Source organism: Alternaria arborescens (genome assembly GCF_004154835.1).
Source record: "Alternaria arborescens strain FERA 675 chromosome Unknown contig_68, whole genome shotgun sequence".
NCBI lineage: Eukaryota > Fungi > Ascomycota > Dothideomycetes > Pleosporales > Pleosporaceae > Alternaria > Alternaria arborescens.
In genome coordinates this window covers 57,340-77,453 of record NW_021167923.1, presented here as the reverse complement: position 1 = coordinate 77,453, position 20,114 = coordinate 57,340, and the positions used below count along the sequence as shown (strand labels likewise).

Genomic DNA, 20,114 nt, shown 5'->3' with positions numbered 1-20,114 from the left:
ATTTAGGAAGTAGGAGGGCTTCGCTTTCGTTTCTCCCGGGATGCGACTTAGGGGCGATATTCATGCGTAGCAGGTGTTTTTCGCAAATTCCTTTTAAGCGTAGAGGCTAATGCTATTAGGTCTTCACGGGTCGCTAGGATTTAGTAGTAATTAGTAATTAATCGCTAGAGTTCAGGTCTCAGTTTTGTGAACAGGTGTTAAACCCTTTGTACCTCAGTGTAAGGGGTCAACTAGTCCTCTAAGACTTCCAGGTACGTAGCGAAAGATCTAACGGTCTAGTCTTTTCGCTGGAGAGCTTGGCTGTGCGCTGTAGCTGCTTCGAGGCTGCGGTTCACAGGATCTGCGAGCAGGTCAAGCAGGTACTGCTTGTAGTATTCCCAAGTAGGGGTTCGTTCGCATGCTTCGAAGCTACGTTCGAAGTGCGCATACTAAAGCTCTTTTAGATCGCCCTCAAGGTATTGCATTAACCATATTACCCTGTTCTTATCCTCCTCTAGCTCCTCAGGTAGCAAGCGAAAAGCTATTTCGCAAGAGCGAATAAACTCCTGATATTCCCGAATGTTCTTACCCTAGTACCCTGTTGGATCTTTTGGTTTTAGCGTGCGCCTAGTATGCGCCACACTAGGTGCTGCAGTAACGTTAATCGTGCGCCTCTCTTGAGGGTGGGGACCCGACAGATTGTCCAACACGCTCACGTTCCTGCTTTGCTCCGATTCTTCCAGCTAGAGGATTTCCTCCTCTAGTTAGCGCAACTGATTTTGTTGTTGTAGATTTAGGAGTTCATCTCGTCGTATCTGTGCCGCTTAGATGCGCTCCTCAATCGACGGGGTTGCGCTTCGCTCGCGGGGTATAGGCTCAGCGCTTAGAGTGCGTGATAAAAGGACCTGGTCCGAATCTCTGCTCTAAGAGCGGGCATGTTGCCCTAATCAAGTAGAAGGAGCCATCTCCTAACCATCGGCCGAAGAGAAGGATTATTATGTGAGGCGTAACTGTAGGCAATAGTGCTTGCTTCACGTTACTAAAGACAGTAGGAGATAGCTCATATATTCAGACTACAGGTGTAGGTTGTAAAGAGAATAATCCTTGCCTCGCTCTGTAGAGCGAGGCGCGCCTTATAAGCAGGTTTAGCGCGTACTTAGCTCCTTCGAGGGACGTGTGTCTCAAGCCCTCGTTACAGACTGTCCTCGACAGTAGGTAACAGTAGAGTACGCAGGCGGACGTTAAGCATTAATATAACAGCGTCTAGATTAAATAGAACTAAGCTAGCGCCTTAGAAGCCTCCTAGGATATTACTCTTTGTAATTAAGACGTTTTAAGCGGCAATAAAGCACAGCAAGAACTCTGTTTTAGTAATGTAGGTAATCTTGTTGCGCATTAGCTTCTTAGCTTAGCACTTATACGCCTTCTTTAGCGGCGCAAAACAGCTAACGTTAAGTAGCTGCAGCAAGTGCGAGGAGTGTAAAAGTATATAGAAGGTGATTATCTTCTTCTCTTCGCAGAGCTAGTAGAAATTAATTAAGCTGTAGCTCTCGTAACTGTTAAGAACTAGCAGGCAGTAACTGCTAATAACTCTCCCCTTTATATGCCTATTAAAGTGCTCTAACTACTTAATACTAAGCTTGTTTGTTGTCTAGCTGTTCTTAGAGACTGCAATTACCTAGTCTTAAGGCAGGTTTTCCTCTTTATACTAGGCGGAGAAGTAGTGCTTGCCTTAGAAGATAATAAAGAGTAGAATCGCCTACTTTATCGCGTCTATGCCTTAGATAGCTGTAACCTACTCCTAGTTGCCTTGCTGCACTATCTTTAGCTGTCCTTAACAGTCTGCTGCTATAACTACTGCGCTAGTTAATATTACGCCTATTATAAAGCTAGTCTTATTAAAGTTGTACGTGTCTTCGTCTTAGATGCTGTACTTCGCCTTTGTATTCTGTACTAGGCGGAACTAGCTTTAAATAACCTTAGGATCTTCGCAGAGGGCTCTACTATAGTTATACTTTTAATTAAACTTAGTTTTAAGCTTAGAATAACAATTTACAAAGTTTGCAGCCTAGTTCTTGCTAACTAGCTTCTAATTGCGGATCTTAAGTAAAGAACTAGCTATCTCTTTAACATTAGCGAGCTTAGGCGGATATCCTTGCTCTACTAGCTTAAGAACATGTTTAATAATTGCTATCTCTTTAGATCCTCGAAGAGCTATTAAGTTAGGCGCGCAATCGCGTTGTTAAGGCGTCCTAGCGAGTCGCCTTTGTAGTGTTGCTTTAGAGACGCTATAGATAGCTCTAGCGCGTTGCGTTGTTAGTAACGCGTCTCTTTAGATAGCCTGTATCGCAAGCTGTATATCTGCTTTGTTTAAGATTGTTTTTACGCTGTTGCGTTAAGGCATTACAACTTAATTAAAGTTTAGTAAGGTCTTAGCAAAAGTGCGTTACTCGCTTAGGTGCGTCACTCGCTTGTGAACTACGTTATAGTAAGTAACGCAACGTAATATTATAAGACGCTATAAGCACGTAGTTTAAGAGCTTACTAGAAGTGTTAACTATAGCTATATACAATATCTAGTGTAATATAAGACGTTGCGTAAGGAAATAGAACTAGCATGTACAGGCGGTAAAAAGTTATTGCCGAGGGGCTGTGCGCGTAGCGCTTAGCTTAGCTAGCTAATTAGCAGAATCTAGGTGCTTAGCAGAGCACCCAGATTCTGTGGCGCGTTTGGTGTCGAGGGAACTACGGTGGTTACCGTGACAAGAACATATAACCTAGTACTGTATAACCTTTAAGAGTCTACTATACAGCCTAGTAAATCTTTTTAAAACGTTGTTTCTTATAATTTGGTATGTATACCTATACTTGCATAACTATACTATGTTTGTTTGCTATGCGTCATCTACATACGGACTTTGCAGGTCTTTGACTTCGTGACCTTCTTATCACTTTCACTTGTCGCAGTGAGAGTTACGGTGGCTTCCTTCGAGCAGCCACTCGCGCAGCCAACAGCGACACTAACTGTCTTTTGCTTTCCTGCCTTTGCGTATGCGAGCGCATTAGGCACCGCGACCTTCCAGCCTTCGCCTTTCACGTCTGCGCTCAGACGGTAGATATCGGACCCAAGGTATTCTGAGAGATCTTGCGGATGGGGGTTCGTGGCCAGTACTGCAGCTTTTCCAGTGTTCTTCAGCTCGAACGTGCAGTAGCTGCCATCAGCAGGACTGGTCGAGTATCCGCTACTTGCGACCTTTCCAGAACCAAGCTCGATACCGTACTGAGCAGATGTCGTTACGTTAGTCGCGGTCGAAGCAACACCCACGTTGTAGTGTAGTACTCCAGCGTCGTCCATGAGCTTTTCGAGAATGTACATGTGCAACCCGTTTTTCTCATCGATGTACTCGTACTCCGAGCCGGAGTCGGTGCCAGCATGGAACAGCGCATCCACTAGCTGTCTGTAGTCTCCAATCGTCCAGTACCTCGCGGTTCCGTTGGGAAGATAAAAGTCAATTTGACGCGCATCCTGTGGGTTCGCATCAATCGTCCACTGGAACGGCTGCACGCGATCGCTGTTTTTGGTCTTGCTAATCATAACGCCTGAGTCGGGGCAGAAAGAATCAGCACCGAGGCGCTGAACGACTTCAAGGTTGTAGTTGTTGTAGCCACGACCGTCGCACAAAGCATCGAGAGTCACGTTGCATGGTGGTGCAAGGTCACCAGCAGCGCCAAAGGAGATGTTGAATCCCATCAGGCTACCAAATGGGTCGACAGAGCGAGCAGTGATCTGCGCGACGATGGGGCCTGAAGCTGCGAGACCTGTGCGAGAGATCTGGAGAATTGGCGTGGTATCAATGAGACCAATTTGATGCTTGTCACGCATGGTGTGTAGAGACCCCATGGAGGCTCCTTGTACGGGTGGTATCTGCCAGCGTGTATGAGGACCTCCAGGTCCGTTAAAGCTACCTCGTGAAAGCATGCTCCAGGGACCGGTGTATGTGCGTCGAGGAGGGTCGCTGAAAGGATTGTTGTAATTGTCGCCAATACCGAGCAGATGCGACAGTTCGTGAGCGAACGTAGCCATGCCACTAGATTCACCTTGGGTTGACGAGCCACCGCCAGCATTTGGCCAGATCGTGGAAGCTGCAGCCCACGACGACCACTCAACATAGCGAGTGCTGGCCCAATTTGGAAGCGTAGAGTTGTCTGGTGGCCCAAACTCCTCTGGGACATCTTCCTTGGAAAGGAACTTCATCTCACCAAACTCTTGCCATGTTGAGGACTCATCTTGGCCAGCAGAAAGGATGAAAGCCAACTCATATGCGTCTGCTGTATCATTGCCAACATCTGCGCGCCATGCTCCGAGCGCATCGGTTCTGAGGTCGACTGAGCATGGTGGGCCTTCAGGGCAAGCGCCTTCGTTGAAACCACCCTCTTCATCGTCAACTCCATATTGGTAGCTTCTTGAGGGCATGCGGTATGGGCCAAAAACAGTTAGATCAACACCATATTTTCCGAAAGAATCACCCATCCAGTACTCGTGAAGCGTGTGGCCTTCGTTGAGATCGCTGGGTACGTTGAGCAGATCGTGGTAGAACTTTGGTACGTCATCGCGGCTCAAGCCAGCCGCAAGAGGCTGAGGGTTACCGAAGATATCTGATAGAGCCGGTAGAGTGACGACGAATGGTGAGTCTGGATAGTCGACGGTCACCATGGCAATGTTGAAGTTTCGGTCTCTGCCCTTGCGTGCCGGATCGGCCCAATTGGTCGTTGGTGGTGCCTTGTAATCTGTTGGAACATCAGTATACATAGAGCATTGTACACGACACGCAGACGTACCATCCCACGTCATATTGTCTGGATTGACCCAGTTTTGAGGATCAATCGGCGTGAACGGATTCGACGGCTGACTCTGGCGGAGAACTACAGCAGAAGCTGCGAAGTCAAGCATCATGCCAATGGCAACTGCCATGGAGGCTTGAGGTCGACTTGGAGCCACCATTGTTCTTCGCGGAATTCTATGAAGTCTGCTGGGCGAAGAGCAGACAGAGTGCACGAAGATCAGGTTCCGAGAGAGTCGAGAGGATGTTATCATATATTCGGAAGCGCACCATCAATATTGGAGTATCTACCGTACCCATTGTGCCGGCTACGTAGGGCAAGACAGAGACCCAAGTAGAATGCATATCCGGCTGCCTCTTACAGCTAGGTCGGTCTGTCCCGCTGGCTTGGCAACCAAACACCTGCTGTTTTTAGCATGAGGGGTTGATATTATTGATAACGGCTTTGCTTGGTCCTGCACAAAGGTCGATCCTGGGCGTGTTTGTGTCCAAGGGGCAGATAGCTTGTGTCGTGCAAGACTTGGTTGTACAAGGCTTACTTGTGCAGCGTCATCGTAGTAAACCCTGCGGAGCTTACCCGCATTTGTGGCGCAAAGCCTCAAAAGCACGTCAGCCTTGACTGGCGGGCACTAGGGACCATTGATGGATTGTGTGGATGATGGCAAATCGCAGCGCAAGAACGCTATATGGCACAATGACAGAGGCTGTAGCTGCGCCGACATGGGTTCGCAGTTCGCGTACATGCGCGTTGCCATTGCGCGCATTCAGCCGAGGTAGCTCGCCAACGCGCTCTTCCTTCCTTTCCTCGACCCATCTGCGCGCGACTCCGATACTACCTAGGTAATGCAATCGCTATACCTAGCTCTTTATCTGAGAGTGCAGCGAGCCTTCACATCTTATGTTTGTCTCAATGCTTATCAGATTTTCTGAACAAGAGTAGAGATTGAGGTGAGAGGCCGACGGACGATGCACAAGTCGGGCTTAAAAGCTTCTTGTCGCTGCCACTGCGCATCAACTTCACACGACCGTTTCGAAAGCTTCGAATGGCTCGCCGCCTCCTTTGAGGCCAAACGACTAGAACCTCCGACACAAAAGGGCGCAGAGGCTGTCTTGTCGCGTGGAACGGTATCGTTTACTCAATATTCTTGTTCTCACTTCCACGGGTCATGTAAGACAAGCACACTAACCTGTTCTAGCCAACAAGATGGCCAAGACTCCTGGAAAACTGGCAACATGCATTATAGCGTATACCCATCCGCTTGAGGTAGTATAAATGCAGGCGTCCAGCTCAGATGCAGTAAGGCCTGCAGCGATACTTGTTCAGCACGCAATGCGTTCGAATCATCCCAATTGTTATTGCGGCTATGTCAGCCACCTAGGAATCTCACTGCTGGACTTGGTCAAGATCGAACATATCAAGGCCATTGCGAACTTATTGCCGCATGCAATACGTCTCCATAATCCAGTTCTTGCATTCTTTTTCCTATAAGACCGACCTTATAGCCATTCGTTTGATGTGCTCAAATCCCAGATGACATTCCGCTTGCTTCTAGCATCTTGATTTTCATTATAGTCTCCTCAAACCGTACCTCCCTAATCTCGTTATATCGTCACAATCATCGACAGCGCAAAAGACAACCATGAGGTCGTACATTCACAACGCCAAAACAGTGATTGCGGTCGTTGGTCTGGCCCACGGTTTCTGTGTAGCTGCGGTGCCGAACGATAGCATGGTATACAGCTTCTCGGAAGTCAGTGACTCTCTTGTCTAGCTTCAGAATCATACACTGAATTCTTTGTGCAGTTGACTGCCAGTCCGGTGCTTGCCTGGACATCCTGTTACGAGAACTTGTGAGCGTCTCCAGCATTCTCAAACTAAACAACACTAACCCCCTTAGCACTTGCGCTCTTCTGGAAGTTCCACTCGACTACGCGGTACCATCCCTCGGTACCCTCAACGTAGCTATCATCAAGAAGCCAGGCCCAACCCATGATGCACAAGAAGTCCTTGTCAACCCCGGAGGGCCTGGTGGCTCTTCCGTAGCTATGGTGCTTTCAGATCACGCCGCTATCGAGGGTAAAATCGGAACCAATTACTCCCTCGTGGGAATCGATCCTCGTGGTGTCAACCACAGCGAGCCCGCTAGCGACTGCTTCGTAGGGTACCCCTTCCAAACCCGTAATGCCTTCCTCTCAGATGCATTAGGTCTCGCGGACGTGACATCGGAGGCAGTCTTGAAGCGACAGCATCAGTCAGCGCTGGCATATGGAAAGTGGTGTACAGGGATGTATTCCGTCAATGGTACTGCAAGATATGCCACCACGGTGGCCACAGCTCAAGATATGCTTCGCTACATCGAGCTTCGAGCACAAGATCGTGGGCAGCCCTCACAAGATGCAAAACTGTGGTACTATGGCATTAGCTATGGATCTATTCTTGGTGCCACTTATGCCAGTCTCTATCCTGACCGTATTGGTCGTATGATCATCGATGGCGTGCTCGATCTGGAAGACTACTATGATGGCGGTTGGGAAGCAGCCATCGATGACACCGACAAAGCAGTCAGCTACTTCTTCAAGTACTGCTTCGAAGCTGGTCCAGCTTTGTGCTTGTTTCACCAGAACGCTACCTCCTGGCAGGAACTCGAAAAACGCTACCAGAGCCTCCTGAGCAATCTCATGTCGTCACCCATTGGTCTAGGCGACCCAACCTCGAACACTTCGATCCTCTTTGCACAAACACAGGGTGTGCTCCTCTCACCCTACGTGCTCACCTGGACTGATATTGTCAGCCAGATGTTCGCATCCGTGTACCTGATCAGTCCGATCTATGTTTACGTTATGGACCTCGTCCTCGTTGCGCTGCAAACGCAGGACGTGGAGTCGCTCGCTGCCATAACAGAGAAAAGTCAGATCAGTACCTTTCGCCCTCAATACGACGACCGCATGGCACGGACACTTGTCTCTTGCGTCGATACGGACGGTCGGTCTGACAAATACACCGATTTTGGAGAATACAAGAAGTTTGTCAACTACATGTATAACCGAAGCAACTCTGGTGGATTCAGTGTGACTGCTATCAATGGGCCGATTTGTAGCAAGCTGGACGTGCGGCCGCCTGTCAGTCAAAAGTTTGACGGAATACCACGAGTGAACGGTACAAGCGCGCCGATACTATTCGTGAGCTCTATCGCCGATCCCATTACACCTCTTTCATCGGCGAAGAAGATGCATGGCCTATTCCCTGGCTCCGGGCTTCTCACTTTTAACAACAGCGGTGTAAGTGATTTGTTGACATGACCTTGATACCCCTTTCCTCTAGTTCTTACAACTTGGGCTACTCGATGCTGACCGGTAGTTGCAGCATACAGCGCACTTTCAGAATGTGACATGCGTTTCTGAGTACGAGATGCAGTATATGCTCGACGCGAGTCTACCCCCTCCAAACACAGTGTGCGAAGTCAACGAACCAAACCCTTGGAAACAGCTAGGGGATATACTTAATGCCACGCAATCGTCGCTGGGGTTGAATGGCATGTGAAGGCGTGGATGATCTGTAGCGGAATCGTGTTCATCCCCATGCCTTGGTATTTCTGTAACTTAAATGCGAGCCTGTGAATGAATCAGATTCAGTATTGTACTATGTATATAAGTGATACGGGCTAGACAAAGGAGGTTTCGTAGTGTTTAGTCATACCTTTGCTGAGACAAGTTCCAACACGCCCTCCCGTGCGAGGACTGGAACGCTCGGGTCTGCTGAGTCCGCATATCTGAGAAGTACAATTGTAACCGTGTCCAGGTTCATGTCAGATAGTTCTTTCATTGCAAATTTGTCGGAGTAGAAATCAATTGACTTGTCGAGATCTGCCACTCGAAAACCGACGTGGTTGAAACCAAAACCCTTAGTAGGTTGCCTAAATGCCATCTTTTGCGGATTTGATTAACGTGCAACGAATGTCTTATTTGTTTGCTAGACTGAACTATTTTGGTATTGTTCTTATATTGTATCCAGAATCGACTTTCGTCCGTCCTACTCCTTTCATCACTAATACTCGACAAGCATTTAGTTCTGGTACCTACCAAACACCAAATGCACGAATGGATACCTGCAAGAAGCTCAGATAACATGACTCCAGATCGGTAGACTAGGTATGTCAGCGCCGGCAGGAGGTTCACTCCGCTGCCGTTAAAAGCTCTCACTCCACTTCCGTTAGCTCCTAGATCATGAACGTCCGAGAGTCATGCTCTTTATCCTTAAGTTTGTAATATTCTCATTCTCTTGTACATATGAATAGCCCTTATCTTGTTCTCACTATCGAAAGGGCGTCCGCATTGAGTTTCTCGGAATGAATGTTCTGGCCATCATGTACTTGGAACACCCGGTCGGCAACAGAAGATTATTCGACCCTGTAACAATAACAAGCAACCGCTTTGTCAGAGGCGCAAGACCTGGTGTAACTGAACGGGAAAGACTAGTAGATTTTCGCGCGAAAGTATCGCATTTCTTCATATCGCATCAGTACTGCAGTAAAGATTGGTAAGCTGTAGTCTTGTCTAGCGTAAGCAGAGCTCAAGCCATGACCAAGACCATGACTAGCAACTCTCTTCCGAGGTGACTCAACCCCGGATTGTGATATCAGAAGGTTACAGTGAGGTCGTAAGCATTATTCATTTCTATATTTCATGTCGTAACTTTTCTGTCGGAGGAGACGCAGCCAGATGAAAAGTTCTATACCTCCTTCTTGGGAACACCACCAGGCAGAGTCTGTACCTTCTCCTGGAATAGCTTCTCTGCGCCTTGCCAGACTGGCGTGGTCGATCGGTCCTTGAGGGCCATCAGGCTGGGCAGCAGAGCATTGCTGAAAGCCTCTGATGATTCGCGGGGTAGGGCAGACGGAAGGTGGTCGATGGAGATGACGGACAGCTTGGGACCATTACCCTCGACAGAGACGTCAACTGTGGGCTTGTCAAAGGTAGTGTTGATATCGTAGATGGGAATAGGGTTGTGGGGGTTGGTGGTGTCACATGAAACATCGCAGACGACGCTGAGTCTGCGGTCTGGTGACTTGAGGCTCTCCTTGTTGACAAAGGGTGGAATGGGCTTGGAGAGGTAGATGCAGTTGACGAAGATGTCCGACTCGACAATCTCTGGGTAAGGACCGTCACGCTCCTTGGTCTCAGCCAGATCCCACTTCTTAATCTCGGGGCAGCCGATCTTCTCGAGCAGGTCGACAGCACCAGAACCACATCGTCCAAGGGCGCCTAGTACCAGACTAGTGGGCTTGTGACCAGCAACCTTCTCGCCAGCTGCGACATCCTCCTTCAGCTGGGTGATCAACTCGCTCTCGTTGTTGTAGTATCCACGGCCTTCGGTGAAGGTCTCGAGACCTGGCAGAGGTTCGCCGTTGGGGTGAGTGAGCTGCCATGCCCATGTCTGACAGTAGTTAGTATGGGGAGGGGGTAACAGCATGGTTCCTTCCTGGACGTACCTTGATGGCTAGAGCGGCTCCAACGAAACCGGCGTGGTAACCAAAGGCAGCAACGCGCCTGCCTGACTCATCCTGCAAAAACTCGAGGTCATACAGGGTGCCTCCTCCGCGGGGGAACCTGGCCAAGACCTTCTCCCAGCCGCCCTGCTGCTTGTAGCAGTGTGCAAAGTGTACAAAAGTTTGCTCGAGGGGGAATTCGTCTTCGGGAAGTTCTTTCAAACCGATGATGATGCGGTTGTCCTTGGGCGCGTTCTTGTATGCGCCCTCCTCGATGAGGGTTGCGCCTGCCTGTTCGAACTCCTCGTCTTTGAAGATGCGGGCATAGTTGGGGTCTTTGGGTGAGCGCTCGACAAGCACGGGGTAGCCAGCATCGAGCAGCTTCTTGGCGGTGGTGGGAGTGAGGCTGCGGGCATTGGTGAGTAATGTACATGCGCGGAGTTTATGTGTATACCTACCACGAGCGATGCTCGAGAGGTTTGGCCTCTGCGCGGGCATGGAGTGTGGGGAAGGACATTGTGTGCAACGGGCAATTGGAAGCGTGTCTTGTCGGTTCAGGACTGAAGGAGAAATTCAAGATAGATATTTGTTTGCTTCTTGCAGTGCTGGAGAGTCTAACGGAGACCGGAGTATTGACAATGGTCGGCGCGGACTGAAGCAGCCCACGATGACTCCATGGCCAATTTGGCCGGAGGCTCCAAAATCGAGCTCCGAGAACGGCGCTACTGCAGGGCTGCTGCCGTCGATGCTAGCCATTCAGCGGCGCCGCGATGACATAGCCAGATGTGAGCCGTCTGGGTCTTGGGGCGGGTGCAGCAGCAGGACATTAGTGGGGCACGTGCATTGCTCCATGGGCGCTGGGCCGACAATGGAAGCTAGGTAGGATTCTCTGCCGGCGTTGAAAATGACCTGCTGCTACACGACATCCATGCTCTTCTCTCGCCCATCCTACCTCGGGAGCGCTATGCTTCACGCTGAGAAAAGCTCGCTGTGTCTGTGCCTGTGCCGTCCCCCATAGCCGCCTGCTGCTGTCCATAGCACGGCCATTACCCTCACTCCGATTCGCTGCCTTGTCTGTCGCACAGCATGGCTTCACATTCGCGCGACTCCTCAAATGCGAGTGCCCGCCACGCCCACGCTCCTTCGACGCCTAGCCAGCTTCGCCAGGCCCATGTGCCCTCGGACAGGTCCAGCTCGCCCGAGGAAACCATGCACCCCCGCCGCTACTACGACGACGACGAGCCCCAGCCCTCCAGCAGTCAAGCCCCCCACGACCTCGACTTCTCCGCCCAAGGCATTCAGCCTTCGACAGATGCCACGTCAATCCACTCAACCCACGAGAACGTCGATGCCCCGGGCGGCATCATCGAGATCGATCTCGAGCCCACGGCGCGCACCCGGCTGCTGAACCAGCAGAACTTGGAAGGCTTCAACCGGGGTGATGCGAGGCCGTCGGCGCATCGCAACTACGGCAGCTTTGCGGGCAGCATACACTCGGAACAGAGCTTCGGTCGCGCCTTCCCGGGCATACAGGAGACGCCAGAGGATAGCGAGCCAGACGAGGCGCACGCGCTGCTGGGCGACGCCTTTGCCGACGGCGTCCTGAACAAGAAGAATGGGCAGAAGATGAGCACAACTCGGTGGCTCGCCGAGCGCCATGGTATCAAGCATAAGCGCATGATGTACCTCAAGTACTACATCCCTGTCCTCAACTGGACGCAGCAGTACAAGTGGCGCTACTTCAAGGGCGATCTTGTCGCAGCCATCACCATGGCCTCGTTCTACATTCCCATGTCGCTCTCGTACGCCTCGAACCTCGCCCACTTGCCGCCCGTCCATGGTCTCTACAGCTTCGCCCTGAACCCCCTCATATACGCTGTCCTAGGTACCTGTCCGCAGATGATTGTGGGTCCTGAAGCGCCTGGCTCGCTTCTAATTGGCGAAATCGTGCGTGAAAACATCAAGAAGGGAACCACCGGAGACAACGACGGCAGGCGCAATGCTGAGATTGCTGGCATTGTGACGTGCATGGCTGGTGCTTTCATTCTCATCGCAGGCTTCTTTAGACTTGGCTTCCTGGACAACGTTTTGAGCCGGCCCTTTCTGCGAGGCTTCATCAGCGCCATTGGTGTTGTCATTTTCGTGGATCAGCTCATTCCTCAAATTGGGCTTGCCAGACTGGCCGCTGACCAGGTGTCGCACGGTAGCTGCGTGGACAAGGTCGTTTTCCTCTTCCGCAATATCGGTCGTGCACATGGGCTCACGTGTGCCATGTCCTTTACGGCCTTTTTCATCATCATGTTCTTCAGGTGCGTTCCAAAGTACTGTCTTCATTCCACCTCAACTGACAAACGTGCAGAGAGTTCAAGAAGCGTTTGCAGCCACGATACCCAAATGTCGCATATATCCCCGATCGTTTCGCAGTTGTCGTACTATCTGCTCTGCTTACCTGGAGATACCGTCTAGACCAACAGGGGCTCGCCGTTCTTGGAGATGTAAACTCCAGCGCCAAGATATTCTCCGTCCACTTTCCCTTTGAGACGTCGCATCTCAAATACATATCAGACGCCATCAACACCGCATTGATCATTGCTATGCTTGGTTTCTTCGAGTCCTCGGTTGCCGCCAAGTCCTTGGGTAGTGGTGACCTGAACAAGGATGGTGTTCAGATGCCCCTGAGTGCGAACCGGGAGCTCATCGCCTTGGGAACAGCAAACATCACTGGCGGATTGTTCATGGCACTCCCGGCCTTCGGTGGCTATGGCCGTTCCAAGGTTAACGCATCCACGGGTGGGTTGACTCCTATGAGTTCAGTGCTGCTGTCTATCATCACCATCCTGTGCACTGTCTTCATGCTACCATACTTCTACTACCTGCCCAAAGGCGTTCTTTGCGCCATGGTCTCCGTTGTAGCATATTCGCTTGTCGAAGAAGCACCGCATGATGTCAAGTTCTTTCTCAAGATTCGAGGCTGGTCGGAGCTCATCCTAATGGGTCTTATTTTCTTCATCACCATCATCTGGGACCTGAAGCGGGGTATCGGAGTGGGTATTGGTCTTTCCATCCTACGCTTGATACGTCATTCAGTGCGTCCGCGCATCCAAATCTTGGGTCGTGTGCCAGGAACTACGAACCAATTTTCTAATGCCGAAAATCACTCAGGAGATGTTGAGTTCATTGAAGGGTGTCTCATCGTCAAGATACCAGAACCCCTGACCTTCGCCAATACAGGAAATCTCAAGACCCGTCTCCGCCGCCTCGAGGACCACGGTACTGACAAGGCGCATCCTGCTCTCCCCCGTGTTCGCCGCGCAGAGCACAACAAGAACATCATCTTCGATGTACATGGCGTCACATCGCTCGACGGTGCTGGAGCTCAGGTCCTGGCTGAGATTGTCGAGTCATACAGAAGCAGGGAAGTCAGAGTCTTCTTCTGTAGAGTTCCAAAAGTGTCTAGCCCAGTCTATCAGCTGTTCGACAAGAGCGGTATCGTTGAGATGTGCGGCGGTCCAAGGCATTTTGTACAGAGCGTTGAGGAGGCACTTCGCATGACGGAACTAGAGCGATTGACAGAGGAATTTGCCAGCTCCGCAGAAGGGTCGAGAGCTGCATCCAGTCGAGCTTAAGTCTTCCGATGCATTTATCTTTTGTTCTATGAGCGATGGAAATGAGCGTGTTAGCACTGCATCTGAGGGTATGGGCGTATTGCATTAGCGATCTGCTACGATTAGACTTTGTATATGTTTTTGAGCATGATTTGGCGTTGTGGTATAGTTATGACTCTTGGTGTCAATTGTGAAAAGCATGTCTGTTCAAGTACCATCGTCCCTAGTTCCCAGTGCGTTCGACACCCCCCAGGCGTCCCAAAGAATCAGAAAACATAGCAACTTTGCCGAGCATCGCTCCGAACCCGGACCGTCGGTATTACATCTATTTCCGTATGTGCAAACGCTCGGTACGTCGCACATGCGATCCATTTCTCCGTTCTCAACATCGTGCCTGTGTCGCAATGGAGCGAAGTCCGCTACTGAGTGCACCCGAATGCACCCGAATTCAAGTAGGAATCATGGCGGTCTCGCCTTACCTTGATCACAGTCAGGGCTGTGGTGCTGGAAAGATTCCAGATTCTAGATTCCGTATGCGACGTCTCGGGTTCCCCAGGTGCGAGGATAAGTCGGTGTGGAGCAGACATCGCTCGTGCCACTCGCCTAGAACGGTGCCATTTTTCTTCTACGCTATACTGTGCAGACAATGCTCGCGTCATGACGGACACGCAATGCCAGCGAAGCGTACTTTGAACAGTCATCCATAGCATGAACGTTGAACAACATTTTAAACCTTATGTGCTTGCATTATTCTGCCCTCTGGAACGTCCTGCACATCTAAGAAGCAACACCGTTGGACCTTTGGCAGCCCAAGCCTTTGACGTTGACCAAGCTTTTCGGCGGCCTTCAGCAAAGCTTTTCTATGCCGTGGCTTCCTAGCCAAGCGACGCTTATCACCTCTTGACCACTCTTAGCACGCAGTAGCCCCTGTCGTATCGCGCCCCCATGTCGCGTGCTAACCCTCCAAGGATCGTGTTGCCGCCCTCCGCAAGGGTACTATTGGACATCAAAGGCATATGCGGGGTTGCGGGGACGTCATGAGGATGTTGAGGATGCATTCACGGGTGGTCGCATTGGTTGTCAGTAAGCACGCATTCGGCAAGTCGGACGATGATCGGGTGCATGCCTGACGTGATTAAAGAGAGCGTCGTGCCCGCAAAAGGCCGTATCTGTTTGACTTCCTGCTGACCATTCTGTGGGAGGTGTCGATCTGTTTCGCTCCGCCTCGCTTTTCTGAGCAGTCCGATATCGTCCATTACCGCCATGTCGGACGAGAAATACGACACTACTGAGCAGCGTGAGTACGCGCCGCCGGCTCCAAAAATGACGGCTGGTCGCTACATCGCCACGCGTATTCCAACTCTCAAGCCTGCTCATGATAAAGTCGCCAACCCGATCGCCCTACTGCGCTTGCTGAATCTGCAACAATGGCTCTTCTTTCTAGTCGCGTTCTTCGCCTGGACCTGGGACGCCTTTGACTTTTTCACCGTGTCTCTCACAGTCACGGATCTTGCCGAAACATTTGGAAAGACCAAGGCCGACATCACTTGGGGTATCACACTGGTGCTCATGTTGCGCAGTGTGGGTAGTATCATCTTTGGTCTGGCGGCGGATCGCTATGGCAGGAAATGGCCTTTCATCGTCAACAATGTGCTCTTTATCATCCTCGAGCTTGGTACCGGATTTTGCTCCACCTACAATGAGTTCCTAGGAGTGAGAGCTTTGTTCGGCATTGCCATGGGTGGATTGTATGGTAACGCTGCTGCGACTGGTACGTATCATCTCCCTCTTTCAAACCGTCTGGTCGACTAACACGACTGCAGCTCTTGAAGACTGCCCTGAACAAGCTCGTGGTATCATTTCCGGGATGCTACAGCAAGGATATGCGTTCGGCTACTTGCTTGCCACTGTCTTTGCCCGCGCCTTCGTAGATACCGTCGGTCACGAATGGAGACCACTATTCTGGTTTGGTGCTGGCCCGCCCGTCCTAATCATTATCTTCCGACTTTGTCTCCCTGAGACGCAAGCCTACCTCGAGCGCAAGCGAATCCGCGAGGAACAACCTAACGCGGCCAAAGTGTTCGCCCAAGAAGGCAAGGTAGCACTAAAGCGCCATTGGCTTCTACTTGTTTATCTTGTGTTGCTGATGGCGGGCTTCAACTTCATGTCTCATGGAAGTCAGGACCTTTACCCGACAATGCTGAGCAACCAATACAACTTCTCAGCCAACAGGGTTACCGTCACACAAGTAGTCGCCAACCTTGGCGCTATGACTGGTGGCACCGTCATCGGATATAGTTCGTCTATCTTCGGTCGTCGCATCAGCATAATTGTCATGTGTGTTATCGGCGGCGCTCTACTCTACCCCTACACATTTACCTCTAGCAACGCTGTCATTGCAGCAGCCTTCTTCCAACAGTTCTGTGTCCAAGGCGCTTGGGGTGTCATTCCCATCCACCTCATGGAGCTGTCTCCGGGATCATTTCGAACGTTCGTTGTCGGTACATCATATCAACTTGGTAACCTCGCGTCGTCTGCTTCATCGACCATCGAAGCGACGATTGGTGAGAGATTTCCACTTCCGCCCAAGGGCCATACGAGCCGCTACAAGTATGGTCTGGTGATCTGCATCTTCATGGGCTGTGTGTATGCGTACGTTATCTTGCTCACGGCATTGGGTCCGGAATACAGAGGAAGGAACTTTGACGTGGCTGCTGATGAAGATATGGCGGTGGTGACGGGGGCAGATGAGGGCAAGTATGTTGCGAGACAGGATAGCGACGTGGAGACCAGAGGACATGTGTAGAATTCGCGTATCATAGTTTGCAGTTTCGCAGAGTTATGATTGAGTTCAAACAGAGAAGATACAATGCCCATAATGTCTCGAAGATATTGTAAACCTCCAAACCCGGTTTTGTGTGTTCGTGTAAGAGCGGCATCGAGACCCGGCATTGGCAAGCTCGGTTGGCCTGCATGCCGAGTTTACCATATAGAGAATCAACTCCTGCCTTTGTAAGCGTGTGATCGTCTCTCATAAAATGTAAAGTGCCCGATCCATGGCGATGACGTGGGTAATTTGGACATTTTAAGCAAGCTTAGTGCTGCTATTGGTCGCAATCCAGATCGGAAGTGGCATCCGTCTCTAGCGTTGTGCTACCTACAGCAGCCTGCCACACCAAATATATTGTGTTCATCTTTCGCAATCTATGCAAGACTTGGCTTCACCCAGTGAACTTTCGCTTACCATCTTCTCGAGCTCAAGGTTCGGGTCTTTCATGATGTTGACGGCTCCTTTGACGTTATTGCCGGTGGGTGTCTCGTAGCGAATGAGCAAGCCCATGGCGCACGACAAAGTATATATCTCGCTCGGGAGTGTACGATATGCCGATACCAACTGCATATTCATTGCATCTCATCTCGACGATCAGTCAAAGTTCTTGCCAAGATGAAAACATCCGTCGTTCTACTCGCTGCCGCTTCTTTGGCCAGCGCTCACTGTACGCTCTGTTGCACTACGTATGTTCTATCATCCAAAGCTAACTATTCGAAGACACGCTCCCAAGTGTCAACGGTGACTCAGCCTGGTCTCATGTCCGCCAAGCCAAGAACTGGCAAGACAATGGATTCGTTGGTGATGTGACTAGCAATGACATTCGCTGCAACCAGCTCAAGGCCGGTACATCAACTCTCAGTGTTGCTGCTGGCTCGAATGTCAAGGTCAGCGTCAACCCCAACGCGTACCACCCTGGACCCTTCCAGTCATACCTCGCCAAGGTACCGGAAGGTCAGGACATCAACAGCTGGGACCCTACTGGCGCTGTTTGGTTCCGCATCTACGCCGAACAACCCAAGTTCGGTTCTCAGTTGACCTGGCTGAGTAAGTGACGTGCATTTCCATCCTTGTACTAACGTCTACTGACTTCTGTGCGCACAGGTGCTGCCAACTACGACATCAAGATCCCCCAATGCATTGCACCCGGAAAGTACTTGATGCGCAACGAGCACATCGCCATCCATACCGCTCAGAGCAAGGGTGGGGCACAGTTCTACCTTTCTTGCGCACAACTTGAGGTTACTGGTGGTGGCAGCAAGGCACCCTCGAACCTCGTCGCCTTTCCTGGCGCGTACAAGGCTACCGACCCGGGTATCTTGATCAACATCAACTACCCAATTCCCACTAGCTACACCAACCCTGGCCCCCCTACCTTCACTTGCTAGGTCCCTTCTATGGGCGATGAGATCGGCAACTGATGTGTATTAAGTGTGACGGTGGAAATAGAGAGTACGGACCGTAGCCAGGATGTAGATAAACTTCCAATATATATTTTGGCCATTCTGAAAGTATCGAGAGACAGTGTGTATCAAGATTTGCCAATGAACTGAAGTATCCATCACTAAATTTCAGCTTACTCCGACCGAGCTGGTGCCTTATCCTTTCCCATAACGCATATACCACCGAATTGCTTCACCTGGACGTGGCGCACTGACAAGAAGAAGAGCATACTCTTCAACCACCTTAAATAGCATGAAAGCGACTCGCCAGCTCCTCGGGATCGTACATCTTGGTAGTCGCCCTCTCCATCTCATCCGCGACATACTTCCAAAAGTTGCGCTCGCACTTTGCCACTGCTTTCATGAGCTGCTCAGTCTTTTCTACCTCCTCCAGACCTTTATCCTGTAGTTCTGCAGTGACTGGCTGCCGGACGTTGGCTTTGAGCTCAGTCGCGTTGTCGTAGTCTTTGATGCGCTTCTTACCCGCCTTGCTGATGACTCCTGTTCCTTGAGCCTGAGTGTACTTATTCGGATTGCGAAGGTGCATGTAATCCTTTGGGTCAAAACCGATCTCGCCGATGGATGTCGCAATGCGAGGTGTATTACGGACATAGCGACTGTAGACGGCCGTTTCTGTAAAGATAGCTGCTTCGCCCTTGTTAAGGCGCTCCTGGTTGAGGTGGTCGACGATCTCGTTCCAAGACCACTTTTGCTCTTGACGTAGACTCTTTATAGCGACGTTTTCAGGATCTTCGTCGTCGTTTCGGCGTGTGCTGACCTTTTTGTCTTCAGGCGTGAGGACGGAGATGTTCTTCTCGATCTCACTTTTGATTACCCGGGCGCGCTTGAGACTGTCCATATTGATTCAAATGGGTGTATGTAGAATTTGGATGCTAGATTTGTCTTTATTCTCGCGTTCAATCAGTGGACCTTCTCGTTCCCATCCGTAGATTGAAATTAAATGGGTGTTGTGGAGAGAGAAAATGAGGCTTAGTGGACGCCTGAGCATCTCAAATAATAGTCCATCCAGGTAGCTTTTTTACAACTCACCTTCACTCCGATAGCGAGTTGCAAGTGAAACAATTTTATAGGGTGTAGGTAGGTATCGAGAGCTGTTTGTGGTGCGAGCTTAATGCAACGAATCACTGAACCGCACATGACCATGGTAGTGTATGATCATCGTTAGGCACTCGGTGTGCCAGTGAGTTGCAGCGATTTCGCGTCACTCATGTTAGGGCAAAGAAGAAAGGAACTCAAAACTGAAACACCACGAATTAGATTCAACTACAGGTCCACCGACTCATTAAAAGTAAAACAGAATACTAATTTTCTTCTACATGCTGATCTAGAAGCATGTTCTCAGAACTACTGCCCAGCGCGAAAGCCAAATTAAAACCAGGTGAATTGTATTCAGCTGATGGTTAGGGTATCTCCGATGGTAAGACTCAAGGTCTTTATTCCTACTTGTATTGCGCCGAGTGATAGAGGGCATCCGCGTGATTCAGGTCTCGCTTCGCCTTCTCCTCTGGTGATTCCGTTTTCTTCGACTCAACAGCCTCCTTCGACCGCTTGTGTGGGAGTATCGATCGAAGCAGGGATTTTGTGGATGCCATTGTTGTATTTGACGTTGTTGATATGGCATCGCTCTTGGATGGTGTGCTTGAGCTAGCTCGGTTGGCTGATGTCATGGTCGAGAGTGTGGTATGTCCGCCGGTCTCCGTTTGTTCGATGATAGCAGGTGGTGAGCTTCGGGTGAATCAAGGTGGATGTGAAGATGCTTCGAGAGATGAGGTTCAGAGAAATATATAAAGTCTTGATAATTGTGATGCTGTGCGACGCGTAGATGTTTGCTTGCTGATGGTCGACAACAGTGAAACCATTTCCTCATTCTTATGCTCGTGGTTGGACCATGGAAGAAGCATCACTGTAAA

At 50.4% G+C, this 20,114-nt stretch overlaps 8 protein-coding genes across 8 annotated transcripts; 4 read left to right on the top strand and 4 right to left on the bottom strand.

The window, feature by feature from the left end:
• Positions 1-2,884: 2,884 nt before the first annotated feature.
• Positions 2,885-4,981, bottom strand: AA0111_g12171 (putative secreted metallopeptidase; the record flags this gene model as incomplete). The annotated part of the gene is made up of 2 exons (XM_028646120.1): positions 2,885-4,767; positions 4,819-4,981. 2 exons carry the CDS (start codon positions 4,979-4,981, stop codon positions 2,885-2,887), a joined length of 2,046 nt encoding a protein of 681 aa, XP_028500238.1.
• A 1,479-nt stretch (positions 4,982-6,460) lies between these two features.
• AA0111_g12170 (hypothetical protein) lies at positions 6,461-8,361 on the top strand (the record flags this gene model as incomplete). The annotated part of the gene is made up of 4 exons (XM_028646119.1): positions 6,461-6,571; positions 6,625-6,671; positions 6,719-8,099; positions 8,185-8,361. The coding sequence occupies 4 exons, from the start codon at positions 6,461-6,463 to the stop codon at positions 8,359-8,361; spliced, it is 1,716 nt and encodes a 571-aa protein (XP_028500237.1).
• A 1,188-nt stretch (positions 8,362-9,549) lies between these two features.
• AA0111_g12169 (Saccharopine dehydrogenase) lies at positions 9,550-10,823 on the bottom strand (the record flags this gene model as incomplete). The annotated part of the gene is made up of 3 exons (XM_028646117.1): positions 9,550-10,254; positions 10,310-10,712; positions 10,765-10,823. 3 exons carry the CDS (start codon positions 10,821-10,823, stop codon positions 9,550-9,552), a joined length of 1,167 nt encoding a protein of 388 aa, XP_028500255.1.
• A 569-nt stretch (positions 10,824-11,392) lies between these two features.
• AA0111_g12168 (putative sulfate transporter) lies at positions 11,393-13,932 on the top strand (the record flags this gene model as incomplete). The annotated part of the gene is made up of 2 exons (XM_028646116.1): positions 11,393-12,615; positions 12,666-13,932. The coding sequence occupies 2 exons, from the start codon at positions 11,393-11,395 to the stop codon at positions 13,930-13,932; spliced, it is 2,490 nt and encodes an 829-aa protein (XP_028500256.1).
• Positions 13,933-15,174: 1,242 nt separating this feature from the next.
• Positions 15,175-16,717, top strand: AA0111_g12167 (Carboxylic acid transporter; the record flags this gene model as incomplete). The annotated part of the gene is made up of 2 exons (XM_028646115.1): positions 15,175-15,682; positions 15,735-16,717. 2 exons carry the CDS (start codon positions 15,175-15,177, stop codon positions 16,715-16,717), a joined length of 1,491 nt encoding a protein of 496 aa, XP_028500252.1.
• A 639-nt stretch (positions 16,718-17,356) lies between these two features.
• AA0111_g12166 (hypothetical protein) lies at positions 17,357-18,129 on the top strand (the record flags this gene model as incomplete). The annotated part of the gene is made up of 3 exons (XM_028646114.1): positions 17,357-17,408; positions 17,462-17,788; positions 17,846-18,129. 3 exons carry the CDS (start codon positions 17,357-17,359, stop codon positions 18,127-18,129), a joined length of 663 nt encoding a protein of 220 aa, XP_028500253.1.
• A 298-nt stretch (positions 18,130-18,427) lies between these two features.
• AA0111_g12165 (hypothetical protein) lies at positions 18,428-19,042 on the bottom strand (the record flags this gene model as incomplete). The annotated part of the gene is made up of 1 exon (XM_028646113.1): positions 18,428-19,042. One exon carries the CDS (start codon positions 19,040-19,042, stop codon positions 18,428-18,430), a length of 615 nt encoding a protein of 204 aa, XP_028500239.1.
• A 601-nt stretch (positions 19,043-19,643) lies between these two features.
• Positions 19,644-19,871, bottom strand: AA0111_g12164 (hypothetical protein; the record flags this gene model as incomplete). The annotated part of the gene is made up of 1 exon (XM_028646112.1): positions 19,644-19,871. The coding sequence occupies one exon, from the start codon at positions 19,869-19,871 to the stop codon at positions 19,644-19,646; it is 228 nt and encodes a 75-aa protein (XP_028500254.1).
• Positions 19,872-20,114: the final 243 nt, after the last annotated feature.